The following is a 15,946-nucleotide window of genomic DNA, read 5'->3' on the forward strand; positions in this document are numbered from 1 at the left end:
AGTAGCTCAGCTCCCCCTCCCAGCAGTGACCCCCCCCCCCCCAGTATTAGTTCAGTAGCTCAGCTCCCCCTCCCAGCAGTGACTACCTCCCCCCAGTATTAGTTCAGTAGCTCAGCTCCCCCTCCCAGCAGTGACTACCCCCCCCCCAGTATTGGTTCATTATCTCAGCTCCCCCTCCCAGCAGGGACACAACTTGCTGCTGGTGTAATTTTCCTCCTATACATCATATATTTTCCTGATGCCTTTGCAGGCTCCGCCTTCTCCCACCACACTGATCCTCATTTCTCCCTACAAGTCCCATAGAGGGGATCTGCCATGCACATTCCGCCCAGTAGTCATGTGACCACCAACCTGAGCTCCAGGTCACATGACAAAACACAGCCTACAATGATTTCTTCCTTACAAGAAATGGATGTCAATACCAGTGACTTGTCACGTGACATGTGCAGCAATGTGACATCTGATCGAATGGAAGGAATGTTTGTTTGAACATTGTCAGCCAATCAGCAGCACGCGGTCACCGACCTGGAGTCAGACCTGTACGTAATGAATTAGTGGGAGCGCTCATGCCTGCGGGAATACACAGTGATGGACTACAACAACATGTCTCCCGTGTGCGGGACAAGGAGAATACAACTTATTCACACTCTAGTGATAAAAGCACGGAGTTTACTCTAGGTAGGCGGGGTTTAGGGGAGATGCGCACGATGATAGGTGGAATTGGCTGTCACTCGGGGAATGAGGGCGGAAACGAATGTGGAGGGCGCTGGTGAATGGTTGGGTGTCATTTCTCAGCGTGTGCGGTGATTGGCCAGTCTGTGTAGAGCAGTAAGTGGGGCAAAGGTCGGCCGGGTAAACCTTGTCCGAGGAGAGCGGCTGTCAGTCCCTGGAACAGCGAGCCCTCTCCGCATCACCATGTCCGACAAGGCGCAGGTCGTCAGCCCGCTGAAGAACTTCTTCGCCGGAGGGTTCGGCGGGGTGTGTCTGGTGTTCGCTGGACATCCTCTGGACACCATCAAAGTAAGACCGCTGAGGGGACCAGGGGCAGTACAAGGGTCTGCGGGGAGGGGGGCCCTGTAATGAGGGGGTGGCATGGGGGAGGGGGGTCCTGAGTAATGATAGGGTGGTATGGGGGAGGGGGTCCTGTGTAATGACAGGGGGGTCATGTATAATGAAGGGGGGTGTGGGGGGGTCCTGTGTAATGGAGGGTGTGGGGGGGGGGTCCTGTGTAATGGCAGAGGGGGGGCTTGTATAATGAAGGGGGGTGTGGGGTCCTGTGGGGGAGGAGGGCTCTGTGTAATGGGGAAGGGAGCACTGTATAATGAGGGGTTGGTGTGGGGGAGGAGGGCTCTGTGTAATTGTGGGGGAGGAGGGCTCTGTGTAATTGTGGGGGAGGAGGGCTCTGTGTAATTGTGGGGGAGGAGGGCTCTGTGTAATGGAGGGGTGGTGTGGGGGAGGAGGGCTCTGTGTAATGGAGGGGTGGTGTGGGGGAGGAGGGCTCTGTGTAATTGTGGGGGAGGAGGGCTCTGTGTAATTGTGGGGGAGGAGGGCTCTGTGTAATTGTGGGGGAGGAGGGCTCTGTGTAATTGTGGGGGAGGAGGGCTCTGTGTAATGGAGGGGTGGTGTGGGGGAGGAGGGCTCTGTGTAATGGAGGGGTGGTGTGGGGGAGGAGGGCTCTGTGTAATTGTGGGGGAGGAGGGCTCTGTGTAATTGTGGGGGAGGAGGGCTCTGTGTAATTGTGGGGGAGGAGGGCTCTGTGTAATTGAGGGGTTGTGTGGGGGAGGAGGGCTCTGTGTAATGGAGGGGTGGTGTGGGGGAGGAGGGCTCTGTGTAATGGAGGGGTGGTGTGGGGGAGGAGGGCTCTGTGTAATTGTGGGGGAGGAGGGCTCTGTGTAATTGTGGGGGAGGAGGGCTCTGTGTAATTGTGGGGGAGGAGGGCTCTGTGTAATGGAGGGGTGGTGTGGGGGAGGAGGGCTCTGTGTAATGGAGGGGTGGTGTGGGGGAGGAGGGCTCTGTGTAATTGTGGGGGAGGAGGGCTCTGTGTAATTGTGGGGGAGGAGGGCTCTGTGTAATTGTGGGGGAGGAGGGCTCTGTGTAATTGTGGGGGAGGAGGGCTCTGTGTAATGGAGGGGTGGTGTGGGGGAGGAGGGCTCTGTGTAATGATGGGGTGGTGTGGGGGATGGGGACCCTGTGTAATGATGGGGTGGTGTGGGGGATGGGGACCCTGTGTAATGATGGGGTGGTGTGGGGGATGGGGACCCTGTGTAATGATGGGGTGGTGTGGGGGATGGGGACCCTGTGTAATGATGGGGTGGTGTGGGGGCAGGGATCCTGTGTAATGACCGGGTGGTGTGGGGGAGGGGATCCTGTGTAAAGATTGGGGTGGGGTGGGGGAGGGGTTCTGTATGGTATTGGGGTTTTCCCTCTAGGATTAGGGGAGTGTCTGTGAGATGTGTATTTGGGTGTCCTTTTGGTAGAGGGTATCTCAGGCCCTATTGGGGTGACCTGTAGATGTTGGGTTGCCAAGGAGACATTGAGGATCCCAGTAGGTGAAGGACTACCTGAGCAAGGCTGGGGTGCTCTGTAGGCAGTGAGTCACTCAGGTGACATTGGGGTCCCCTGTAGGAGGACTGCTTGCGTGGGTGATGTTGGGGTGTCATAGTGCTGTCCTTGCGACATTAAGGTGCCCTTTGGGAGTAGGGTGAAAGGTTGCTCAGGGGCAATGGGGTGCCCTGGCATTGTAGGGGCGTCTTGTCGGAGAGCAGCCCTGGCATTGTTGGGGTGTCTTGTCGGAGGAGAGCAGCCCTGGCATTGTTGGGGTGTCTTGTCGGAGGAGAGCAGCCCTGGCATTGTTGGGGTGTCTTGTCGGAGGAGAGCAGCCCTGGCATTGTTGGGGTGTCTTGTCGGAGGAGAGCAGCCCTGGCATTGTTGGGGTGTCTTGTCGGAGGAGAGCTGCCCTGGCATTGTTGGGGTGTCCAGTAGGAAGACACCCCAACTCAAGCAAAGTTGCCCAGAATGTGGCAGGCTGCCTGGGTACCATCAGAGGGCCTTGTAGGATTTGGCTGCTCAAGTGAGTTTAGGACACACCATAGGTTGCTGGCTTCTCAGGTGGTGTCAGGGTACCCCGTGGGTGGTGGGCTGCTTAGGCAGAAGGCTGCTCCGGTGACATTGGGATGCCTCGTGGAATGAGGGCTACGAAGGAGACCTTGAGATTCCCTTAGGGGGAGGGGGCTGCTCATCCCACGATGGGGTGCCCCATGGGTGGAAGTCTGCTCAGGTGACAGTGGGATGCCTCATGGGATGAGGGTACTAAGAAGGTATTGAGATTCCCTTGGGGGACGGGGCTCTTCATGCCACGTTTGGGGGCCCCATGGGTGGAAGGCTGACCTATAGGAGTTTCTTTCTTGAAGTATAGGGGTTTCTTGCCCGGGGAATGTGCAGCTGTTATGAGGATGATCTTCAGGAGGTGAGAGATGTCCGGTGATGGCAATGTCATCAGGGTCACTCCATCTACACAGCAGCCGGCATGAGCCTAGTCCACCTGTATTTGGGGTGTAACATGTTACCAAAGAGCACCTGTCCGCATCCTCCCCATTCTTTTGCTCCAACAGCGGGCAGAGGATCTCCTTCCTGCACCCGAGGTACGGGCAAACAGATATACTGGGATTTCTGCAGGAGCCTGACATGTGGATGCAATGCTCTGCAGGCTCCAGGAAAAACTGTAAATGCGCATTTTTTTTTTCACCTGCAAAAATATGTGCATTTATATATTTATTTTTTAAAGGTGCACTTATCCTTTAAATTGTACTGAAAAGAACAGCCCGAGGTGACAAATATTTTGGAGGTTTATGTACAGCCCGGAAAGTAACAAGTTGACAGTAAACAATGGATCCACCAGACATTACTTGAAAATGGCCACCTGACCTGCGGACGGGGGTTTGGAAGTAACTGCGAGTATGCGCAATGTGTTCATTATCTGTGACATAAGTCAAGCCGGTTCTACGCGTTCCGATAACTTTGATCTTGCAACTAAAATTACAGGAACAGCTGAGCGCTGACCTGGCCCCAAAAAAATCCATTCAAAGGTGACCCTTGCAGTGGGGCTGGTTGCCCTGCGGGGGGCAGTCATGTGAGTTGACACCTTCCAGTACATGTGGCCTTGCAGTTCTCTAGGTGAAAGGTAAGGAATGTCACACTTGTCAGCATATAGAAAACTTTCTAAACATATGATTGCTCTGTGGTTGCTGCGGTGCTCAGGCATTGGTTGCTTATCTGCACTGTGCGCACAATTATCAGGCGAGTGGGCAACACAGTGGATAAATGGTTAGCACTTCCACCTGGCAGTACTCGGGTCATTGGTTCAAATCCCAACCACGGCACCACCTGCCTAGAGTTTGCATGTTCTCCCTGTGCCTGTGTGGGTTTCCTCCGGGTACTCCAGTTTCCTCCTACACTCCAAAGACATGCTGGTAGGTTAATTGGCTCCTGTCTAAATTGGCCCTAGTATGTGTATGTATGAATGTGAGTTAGGGACCTTAGATTGTACACCCCTTGAGGGTTAGGGACCTTAGATTGTACACCCCTTGAGGGTTAGGGACCTTAGATTGTACGCCCCTTGAGGGTTAGGGACCTTAGATTGTACGCCCCTTGAGGGTTAGGGACCTTAGATTGTACGCCCCTTGAGGGTTAGGGACCTTAGATTGTACGCCCCTTGAGGGTTAGGGACCTTAGATTGTACGCCCCTTGAGGGTTAGGGACCTTAGATTGTACGCCCCTTGAGGGTTAGGGACCTTAGATTGTACGCCCCTTGAGGGTTAGGGACCTTAGATTGTACGCCCCTTGAGGGTTAGGGACCTTAGATTGTACGCCCCTTGAGGGTTAGGGACCTTAGATTGTACGCCCCTTGAGGGTTAGGGACCTTAGATTGTACGCCCCTTGAGGGTTAGGGACCTTAGATTGTACGCCCCTTGAAGGTTAGGGACCTTAGATTGTACGCCCCTTGAGGGTTAGGGACTGATGTGAATGTACAATATATATGTAAATTGACGGCGCTATATAAGTACCTGAAATAAATAAAATAAATATTGTGACCAGATCCTCATTTTTATGCATATTGTCCAACTCCAAGCTGTATAAACTTGAATGCTTATTGGATGTAAGCATATCAGGTGATGTGTATTTGTGTAATGAGGAGGGCGTGGCCTAAGGAGATCAACACACTATATCAAGGTGTGCATAATTATTAAGCAGCTTCTGTTCCTCAGGCTCAATGGGCCAGAAAATGAGATTTAACTGACTCTGAAAAGTCAAAAATTGTAAAAAGTCTTTCAGAGGGATGCAGCATTTAGGAATTTGCTAAGATATTGGGGCGTGATCACAGAACCATCAAACATTTTGTTGCAAATGGTCAACAAGAAATGCATTGAGAAAAAAAAAATGCAAATTAACTGCCAAAGATTTGAGAAAAATCAAACGTGAAGCTACCAGGAAGACATTATCCTCCAGTGCTGTCATCTTCCAGAACTGCAACCTACCTGGAGTGCCCAGAAGTACGAGGTGTTTCGTGCTCAGAGACATGGCCAAGGTAAGGGAGGCTGAAATCCATCCATTACTGAACAAGACACATCAAGACTGGGCCAAGATATATCTGAAGACAGATTTTTCAAATGTTTTATGAACTGATGGGATGAAAGTGGCTCTTGACGGACCAGATGGACGGGCCCGTGGTTGGATCAGTAACTGGCACTCAGGAACGTTGACTCAGACGCCAGCAAGGGTGGAGGTGGAGTACTGGTATGGGCCGGTATTATTAAAGATGAGTTAGTTGGACATTTTTCGGGTTGAAGATGGACTCAAAATCAACTCCCAAACTTATAACAGTAATGGTGTGAACCTCCTGCGCTCCCAAGTGTATCAACTAAAAAACAAACGAAAAACACCTGGAGAAGCTGCTAACATTAAATCATATACCAGTGATTGTGTAAAATAAATACAATAAAGAATGTTGCGCTACTCCTTAAGATATATGTACACATAAATATTAAGTGATGTGTAATCTCAAAATTGCATCAATTTAAAAAAATAAAAATAATAAAAAATAAAAAGTGAAAGTGATATCAATTCATATTCATTATTAATTTGTGCCCATGATTCATTAAATCTATAAAAATAAATTCATATAATGGAAACAAGCAAGAAACACATTTAAATATATATATAATACCGTGCATATAAAATCACACGTGCCTCTCGTGTAGTGGGAACACCCCAATACAACTATACATCAAACAGTGCTCACAAAGTCCAATAGGTATTAATAGTGATAAAAATAAAACACGAGCTTCCGATGCCTACAGTTGGTGACCATAAATAAAGAGAAATCATGTGGATCTTTGGGTGAATGTGAATTCTGACAATCCGACCACCATCTGGATTAGCCTCTCACCTCATCACTTCGACCCTTGCGAATTTTGAGATTACACATCACTTAATATTTATGTGTACATATATCTTAAGGAGTAGCGCAACATTCTTTATTGTATTTATTTTACACAACTCCCAAACTTACTGCCAGTTTTTAGAAGACCCTTTCTTCAAGCATTGGTACAGGAAAAAGTCTGCATCTTTCAAGAAGACCATGAAATGTATGCAGGACAATGCTCCATCACATGCATCAAAGTACTCCACTGCGTGGCTAGCCAGTAAAGGCCTTAAAGATGAAAGAATAATGATATGGCTCCCTTCCTCACCTGACCTAAACCCTATTGAGAACTTGTGGGCCTTTCTCAAACCGGAGAGTTACGGTGAAGGAAAACAGTACACCTCTCTGAACAGTGTCTGGGAGGCTGTGGTTGCTGCTGCACAAAAAGTTGATCGTCAACAGATCAAGAAACTGACGGACTGCATGAATGGAAGGCTTATGGCTGTTACTGAAAAGAAGGGTGGCCTTTTGGTCATATTTGATATATATAATTATTATTATATATATATATATATTTTTTATTTTTTTAAATGTCAAATGTTTATTTGTAAATTTTGAATTTTTTTAATGCTCACTTTAATAGATGAAAATAAATGAGATGGGAAAACTTTCTTTTTTTTTTTTTTCATTTAGTTACATAATAATTCTGCTTACTAATCGTTGCCCAATAATTGTGCACATATACCGTATTTTTCGCCGTATAAGACGCACTTTTTCTTCCCAAAAACTGGGGGGGAAATGTCAGTGCGTCATATGGAGCGGCCGGTCCAGTATTTCCACCGCGGCCGTGTCAGAATACCGGGCCGGCCGCTCAGCTCTGCAGCGGGACCTTACCCGTTCCTCTATCCAGCGGCGTGCTGTCTTCCCGGCTTCTGTAGTGTGGGCACTGGGCATGACAGCCGGGTGCCAAGTGCGCATGCGCAAGAAGCGGTGCTTTTTGTGTATGGTAAGGCGGTACCTGGGACACATGACAGATCCCAGAAGCCGCCGGACCAATCACAAAGCGCAAGTGCTTCTCGCTCATGCGCACTGCGCACCCGGCTGTCATGCTGAGCGCCATTACAGAAGCCGGGAAGACAGCGCGCAGCTGGATCGAGGAACAGGTAAGATCAAACAAAAACTCTGCGGAAGTAAGAGCGGGTATCTGTCAAATTCAGGTACCCGCTCACCACCTCCCCAAAGGTCAGCAGTCATCTGTGCTGTCCACAGTCTCTGGTCATCCCTGTGCTGTCCGCAGTCTCTGGTCATCCCTGTGCTGTCCGCAGTCTCTGGTCATCCCTGTGCTGTCCGCAGTCTCTGGTCATCCCTGTGCTGTCCGCAGTCTCTGGTCATCCCTGTGCTGTCCGCAGTCTCTGGTCATCCCTGTGCTGTCCGCAGTCTCTGGTCATCCCTGTACTGTGTCTGCAGTCCATTAGTTCAGATTTTTTTTTTTCCTGTTTTCTGCCTCTAAAACCTAGGTGCGTCTTATGGATAGGTGTGTCTTATACGGCGAAAAATACGGTAGATCTTCTCCTAAGGAAGCCAAAACCTCACTTTTTTTACTTTAACTATTTAGGTTTGAGGTTTATTAACATTTTGGATTGACCGAGAGCTCTGTAGTTGTTCAATAATGAAATGAATCTTCAAAAATACAACTTGCCTGATAATTGTGCGCACAATGTATACCTGGGTCGTCTCTAGAGTTCTGGTTCAGTCACAAATAAGGTCACCATATCCATGAGACGGCAGGCAGCGAATCTCATAGTTGCACGATTGTTTTGTGGACTATGTTTTTGGTGCTATTTTGGAGCATTGGGCAGGTCATTCTAATGAGTGTTTGACCTCAGAATCATTTTAATTTGAGGTCTGAAGTGCATGCATTAGGTTTGATCTGCTTCAATATTATCAACCCCAGATCACTGACGCAGCCGCTGCTCCCAGTATGACATCCGCATGGGAACGTGTGCTGGGTTCAAACACATCCATGGAGAAATCTGTGCTGGTCACTGCTTGGGACACTGAGATTTGTACTCATCCTAAGAGTTTAACTGAGTGCGCAGCAGGGGGCCCTGAGAGCTGCACTGGGCGTGCGGCGGGGGGCCCTGAGCGCGCGGCGGGGGGCCCTGAGGGCTGCACTGAGGGCTGTGGTGTTCATGCGGTGGGGGACCCTGAGAGCTGCAGTGTGATTGGTCACATATCTGTCACACGTTACATTCCTAAAATTAAAAAGAAAAAAAGTATTTAGCTAAACATTTAGTGTAAATAAAGTGTGTACATTGCCCGAGGGGTGGGGGGTGGGGGGGGCTGGGTTGATTACTTTGATGCCTGGAGTTCTGCTTTTGCTAATATTTACTTTTATATTTTTGTAATCCATTTTGTGTTCATTTCACAGGTTCGCATTCAAACCCAACCAAAACCAACACCAGGAGTCCCAGCATTATATTCCGGAACCTTCGACTGCTTTAAAAAAACACTTGTAAATGAGGTGAGCGGGTTTTTTTTCCTGTGTTTTTCTATTCTGGTAATTTTAAAAGTTCTTTAGCCTAAAACATTTCTAAAGTGGAAGTGCGGACCCCGAGAGTTGCGCCGGCCACGGGAAAAAGTCAGAAATAACGTATATATGGAGCAGTGGAGTAGATTTTCTAAAACTGGAGCGCTCCAAATCTGGTGCAGCTGTGCATGGGAGCCAATCAGCTTCTAACTTCAGCTTGTTCAATAAAGCGTTGACAATAAAACCTGGAAGCTGATTGGTTTCTGTGCAGAGCTGCACCTGATTTTGCGCACTCCAGCTTTAGTAAATAACCCCCAGTGTGTCACCAGCATTAACACTACAGTTTTTGTTTTTCTCCCCTGTACCATAGTTATGTTTCCGGTTGACCCTGACCGGTTTTATCTTTTTTTTTTTTTTTTTCTCCTTAATCAGGGTGACACTTTATTTTTGCAGTGGGTTGCACAGCAGCGTTGTCACCCCATGCACAGGGTAGAATGAATTGTAAAATGTTTTGTTTCGGAAGAAGTACGGCACTGGACACTGGGGTAGATTTACTAAAACTGGAGAGTGCAAAATCTGGTGCAGCTCTGCATGGGAGCCAGTCGGCTTCTAACTTCAGCTTGTTCAATTTAAGCTTTGACAGACAAAAAAAAAAAAACAAACTGAAAGCTGATTGGTTACTGTGTAGAGCTGCATCAGATTTTGCACTCTCCAGTTTTTGTAAATCAACCCCTTTATATAAATCAGAACAAACACTTTTTAAGAGGGATCATTTTATTAAGAATTGCATGTACTGTTCGGTTTATGAGATGGGGGGTAGCAACACTGTTGCAAAGCAGGGCTCTGTGTGTATATATACAGCGTGAGCATGAATTAGGAGAATAAAAAATGGGGAGGTACCTGGATAATTTTTAACACCCCTTGTTCCAGAAGACAAAATGTTTTACTGATCAAAAATTGGCATAAAAAGACATTCAGCCAGGCTCCCTTTCATTGGTGGTCATTGGAGAAATGACTCCTTCATTGGTGGTCATTGGAGAAATGACTCCTTCATTGGTGTCATTGAAGGGTTTCCTTACTTTGTGGTCAGTGGAAGCGGTGCCCCCTATTGGTGGTCAGTGAGGTAGTAACCACTCACAGTGGTCAGTGAGAGTTGTGCCTCTTTACATTTATGCTTTGAAAGAGGAAGAACTCCCCCTACATTGGTGGTTAGTCGAAGCAAGGCATCCATCATTGTGCGGCAGTGGGAGGAACACTATTTATGTTGATCAGTGGGAAGAATGCCCCTTACATTGGTGGTCAGTGGGAAGAACGCCCCTTACATTGGTGATCAGTGGGAAGAATGCCCCTTACATTGGGGGTCAGTGGGAAGAATGTCCCTTACATTGGTGATCAGTGGGAAGAATGTCCCTTTCATTGGTGGTCAGTGGGAAGAATGCCCCTTACATTGGTGATCAGTGGGAAGAATGTCCCTTACATTGGTGATCAGTGGGAAGAATGTCCCTTACATTGGTGATCAGTGGGAAGAATGCCCCTTACATTGGTGGTCTGTGGGAAGAATGCCCCTTACATTGGTGATCAGTGGGAAGAATGCCCCTTACATTGGTGATCAGTGGGAAGAATGTCCCTTACATTGGTGGTCAGTGGGAAGAATGTCCCTTACATTGGTGGTCAGTGGGAAGACGTCCCTTACATTGGTGATCAGTGGGAAGAATGCCCCTTACATTGGTGATCAATGGGAAGAACGCCCCTTACATTGGTGATCAGTGGGAAGAATGCCCCTTACATTGGGGGTCAGTGGGAAGAATGTCCCTTACATTGGTGATCAGTGGGAAGAATGTCCCTTTCATTGGTGGTCAGTGGGAAGAATGCCCCTTACATTGGTGGTCAGTGGGAAGAATGTCCCTTACATTGGTGATCAGTGGGAAGAATGTCCCTTACATTGGTGATCAGTGGGAAGAATGTCCCTTACATTGGTGATCAGTGGGAAGAATGCCCCTTACATTGGTGGTCTGTGGGAAGAATGCCCCTTACATTGGTGATCAGTGGGAAGAATGCCCCTTACATTGGTGATCAGTGGGAAGAATGTCCCTTACATTGGTGGTCAGTGGGAAGAATGTCCCTTACATTGGTGGTCAGTGGGAAGACGTCCCTTACATTGGTGATCAGTGGGAAGAATGCCCCTTACATTGGTGATCAATGGGAAGAATGTCCCTTACATTGGTGATCAGTGGGAAGAATGTCCCTTACATTCGGGGTCAGTGGGAAGAATGCCCCTTACATTGGTGATCAGTGGGAAGAATGCCCCTTACATTGGCGGTCGGCGGGAAGGATGCCCCTTACATTGGCGGTCGGCGGGAAGGATGCCCCTTACATTGGCGGTCGGCGGGAAGGATGCCCCTTACATTGGCGGTCGGCGGGAAGGATGCCCCTTACATTGGCGGTCGGCGGGAAGGATGCCCCTTACATTGGCGGTCGGCGGGAAGGATGCCCCTTACATTGGCGGTCGGCGGGAAGGATGCCCCTTACATTGGCGGTCGGCGGGAAGGATGCCCCTTACATTGGCGGTCGGCGGGAAGGATGCCCCTTACATTGGCGGTCGGCGGGAAGGATGCCCCTTACAGTGGCGGTCGGCGGGAAGAATGGAAACAGGCAGCTACAAAGATCATTAGTGTCATTCTGCCCAGTGGTGTCAACCATGGAATTTTTCAGGCACCATCAAATGGAGCACTAATCAGCTACTGCCTGAGGAACCCCTAGCGACCTCTTTAGGGACCGTAAAGATCCATAGAACCCTGTTTAAGAATAGCTACTCTACTGCTATCCTTCTCTGCAATGTATTACCACATTCAGGGGTTGTCTGCCTTTTCAGTGATCTTCATACTAACAGATCCCAAAGGGAACTGCCCTTCCGCCTACAATCAAGGTGTTATGCCTATTGCTTCGTATGTTGACATTTTGTTATGCCACATTATGTTGTCACATGTTCTATTCTGTTGGCTTTGTATATTGTACATTAGTACATCCAGGGGTTGTATCTGTCTTTCCCGTGCTCTTCATACTAACAGACCTTAAAAGGAACTACCCTTCCACCATCAAGGAGTCATGCTTCTCGCTTTGTATGTTGCAGGGCATCAGGGGTCTCTACAAGGGAATGGCAGCGCCCATTATTGGAGTGACTCCCATGTTCGCCATCTGTTTTTTTGGCTTCGGCTTAGGAAAAAAGCTCCAGCAGAAACACCCGGAAGAAGTATTAACGTAAGTGCTGTACATGTTCTGTAGATTTCTGCATCCTTGGACCACAGAGTGGACAGACAATACCACAGTGACACTTGCAGATTAAAGAAATAAAATCAACTTTGTATTATAAATAAATAAAAATAAGCTGTCCCTCTCCTACCTGTATAAAGCACTATCCAGTCTTATAAATAATCATTCCCCTAGTTCTGATGTGGTGTATCCAGGGAGACCGGATATAGTGAATGCAGGGTGCGGGGAGACCGGATATAGTGAATGCAGGGTGCGGGGAGACCGGATATAGTGAATGCAGGGTGCGGGGAGACCGGATATAGTGAATGCAGGGTGCGGGGAGACCGGATATAGTGAATGCAGGGTGCGGGGAGACCGGATATAGTGAATGCAGGGTGCGGGGAGACCGGATATAGTGAATGCAGGGTGCGGGGAGACCAGAGGATATAGTGAATGCAGGGTCCGGGGAGACCAGAGGATATAGTGAATGCAGGGTCCGGGGAGACCGGATATAGTGGGTGCGGGGAGACCGGATATAGTGAATGCAGGGTGCGGGGAGACCATAGGATATAGTGAATGCAGGGTGACCAGAGGATATAGTGAATGCAGGGTGACCAGAGGATATAGTGAATGCAGGGTGACCAGAGGATATAGTGAATGCAGGGTGACCAGAGGATATAGTGAATGCAGGGTGACCAGAGGATGTAGTGAATGGGGGGTCCGGGGAGACCAGAGGATGTAGTGAATGCAGGGTCCGGGGAGACCAGAGGATGTAGTGAATGCAGGGTCCGGGGAGACCAGAGGATGTAGTGAATGCAGGGTCCGGGGAGACCAGAGGATGTAGTGAATGCAGGGTCCGGGGAGACCAGAGGATGTAGTGAATGGGGGGTCCGGGGAGACCAGAGGATGTAGTGAATGCAGGGTCCGGGGTTTAATAACATTTTAAGACAAAACGTGACAAATCATTATAGTTTCCCTTTAAAGGGTAACTCCACTTTTGTGGAGAAAAAAAGCTAACAAAACAATACAGCATATACTATTGCGACACAAGTAATATTGTAAGTGAAGGTTATTCAAAATTACCTTTCCTTTTCACTCTGCTGTGCTGTGCTTCTCTGTAAAATACAGTATGGCTACCTGGAGGTGTTCTCTACAGAAAAGATGTACAGAAGGCTCACTGAAAAAGTTATTTCCTGCTTGTGTGATTGGCTCACTGATTTTCCCAGAAATCTGCACTAAGATTCAAGTCGGATTTTAGGCATCCCTTACAACAAAAATGTTTGGTGAGCTCTTTCCAAAGAGAAATCCCATCTAAAGGGATGCAGACCCTGCCACTTTCCTCCTCAGAGCTCTGCAGGTGCAGAAGCTGATTGATAATTGGGAAACCACTCCCATTAGATTCACACTGTACATGGATACAGAGAAACAAACAGCTATTTCTTCAGAATAACAAAAGGTCAGCATCTGCAACAAAGTTTAAAATCCTTGCAATGATCACCCAGGAGGAATATTTTTTTTTTTCCTTAACAACAGTGAAGTTACTCTTTAACAGACCAAAGGGGGAACAAATAATTGTTAGGGTTTACCTGCACTTCTTAAAAATAACTTAAATAAAAATGAAAAAAACTTAAAAAATAACTAAAATAAATTGTTAATAATAATAATAAAGTGAAAAAAAAACAAATAAAAACCCTTAAAATAAATTAATAATAAAAAAAAAATATATATATATATATATTTTTTATTATTAATAAATATATATATATAATTAAAAAAAAAAAAAAAAAAAAATATATATATATATATATATATATATATATATATATAAAATTATATATAATTTTTTTTTTTTTTTTTTTAATTTAGGCTCTTACCATAATGAATAAAGAGACAATGTACAAAACCAATACACATTCACCTTTAGGTGTTCTGCATTAATACATCAGGGATGGAGTTGGCCTTTGATGCAATGATATATTGGGTTGCCCCCTTGTCATGTGCTAACTAACCTACTCTTTTATACAGCAAGTACTGGAGAGAGACATTGCTGCAGGCTTTGCCCCCTGAGGTGTATGTGCCCAGCAGTGTACATTGACATGGTGTAAGTGTTCTCGTACCTCGGTCAGTGTGTCACCCGTCCTCCCATTGTGCCCAAACCTTCTAACCAAGTCTGACGCCAATACGGTGCTGTGTTGATGTATTTTGCTAGCCTAGCCACACATGCGTCGGCTTTTCTTCCATCCGATCAAAATGTTTGATTGTATCTGAGGTACCTTCCATCCCCTCCATTGGCTACCTGTGTCATTGTGTTTGTGGATCCAATCAAATTTTGATAGAAAACAACCAATCACTGTTGAAATACCCCTTCAGTTACCTCACTTTTATTTCTCTGTGACAATGGTCCCCAGAACCAACCTAGTAAAAATCCCATTGATGGGGATGCAGGCAGCAAAAAAAAAACATGAGCAAGTCTAGGATTGCAGCTCCACCTCAAAATGTTCCAGTCCAGGTGGAAGTTCCGTTAGTTTGTTACAGGGCGGGCTTGTTATTTAAAAAAGCCAGCATGTTTCGGGGACTGTACTCCTCCCCATGCATCATGACTTGAAACAAAGAAAAATGTATACTAACTCAAAAATCAATGTAAATTTAGTTTTTTGGGTTTTTTTTTTTTTTAATACCAATGGGTGATTTCACATTGTATTTGTCAGCAGCTGGTTCAAGCAACCTCATCAGGTTCCTTCAGATCAGTAGTCTCCAAACTGTGGCTTGTTGCCCTTTGACTGCCTTTATCTGGCCCTTGGGATACTATTCCTCCCACTGACACCAACACTGGGTAATAATTCCTGGCACTGACACCAACAATAGGTCACTATTCCTTCTTCTGACCCCAACAATGGAGTACTATTCTGACACCAATGATGGAGGCACTATTCCTCCCACTGACACCAATGATGTGGAGGCACTATTCCTCCCACTGTCACCAATGATGTGGAGGCACCGTTTCTCCCACTGTCACCAATGATGTGGAGGCACCGTTCCTCCCACTGACACCAGTGATGTGGAGGCACCGTTCCTCCCACTGACACCAGTGATGTGGAGGCACCGTTCCTCCCACTGACACCAGTGATGTGGAGGCACGGTTCCTCCCACTGACACCAGTGATGTGGAGGCACGGTTCCTCCCACTGACACCAGTGATGTGGAGGCACGGTTCCTCCCACTGACACCAGTGATGTGGAGGCACGGTTCCTCCCACTGACACCAGTGATGTGGAGGCACGGTTCCTCCCACTGACACCAGTGATGTGGAGGCACGGTTCCTCCCACTGACACCAGTGATGTGGAGGCACGGTTCCTCCCACTGACACCAGTGATGTGGAGGCACGGTTCCTCCCACTGACACCAGTGATGTGGAGGCACGGTTCCTCCCACTGACACCAGTGATGTGGAGGCACGGTTCCTCCCACTGACACCAGTGATGTGGAGGCACGGTTCCTCCCACTGACACCAGTGATGTGGAGGCACGGTTCCTCCCACTGACACCAGTGATGTGGAGGCACGGTTCCTCCCACTGACACCAGTGATGGGGCACTATTCCTTCTTTTGATGTCAACAATGGGCCACTGTTCCTCCAATTAATATCAGTGATGGGGCACTATTGAGTCCAGCCCTCCTAGAGTCTAAAGGACAGTAAACCGGCCCTTTGTTTAGAAAGTTTGGAGACCCCTGATCTAGTGGTTGCTGGGGG

At 47.7% G+C, this 15,946-nt stretch overlaps 1 protein-coding gene across 1 annotated transcript in view; it reads left to right on the top strand.

The window, feature by feature from the left end:
• Positions 1 to 817: 817 nt before the first annotated feature.
• SLC25A20 (solute carrier family 25 member 20) overlaps positions 818 to 15,946 on the top strand; it is a gene marked incomplete at its 3' end in the record, with an annotated part of 41,903 nt that continues 26,774 nt past the window's right edge. The window contains exons 1-3 of the mRNA XM_089656595.1: positions 818 to 1,020; positions 8,853 to 8,945; positions 12,082 to 12,209. Of these exons, the coding sequence (XP_089512721.1) occupies positions 916 to 1,020; positions 8,853 to 8,945; positions 12,082 to 12,209 (326 nt within the window). The remainder of the gene's footprint in view (positions 1,021 to 8,852; positions 8,946 to 12,081; positions 12,210 to 15,946) is intronic.

The sequence above is a fragment of the Staurois parvus genome, unplaced genomic scaffold (assembly GCF_062004578.1).
Source record: "Staurois parvus isolate SC_StPar_1 unplaced genomic scaffold, SC_StPar_1.0 ptg000920l, whole genome shotgun sequence".
Taxonomy (NCBI): Eukaryota; Metazoa; Chordata; class Amphibia; order Anura; family Ranidae; genus Staurois; species Staurois parvus.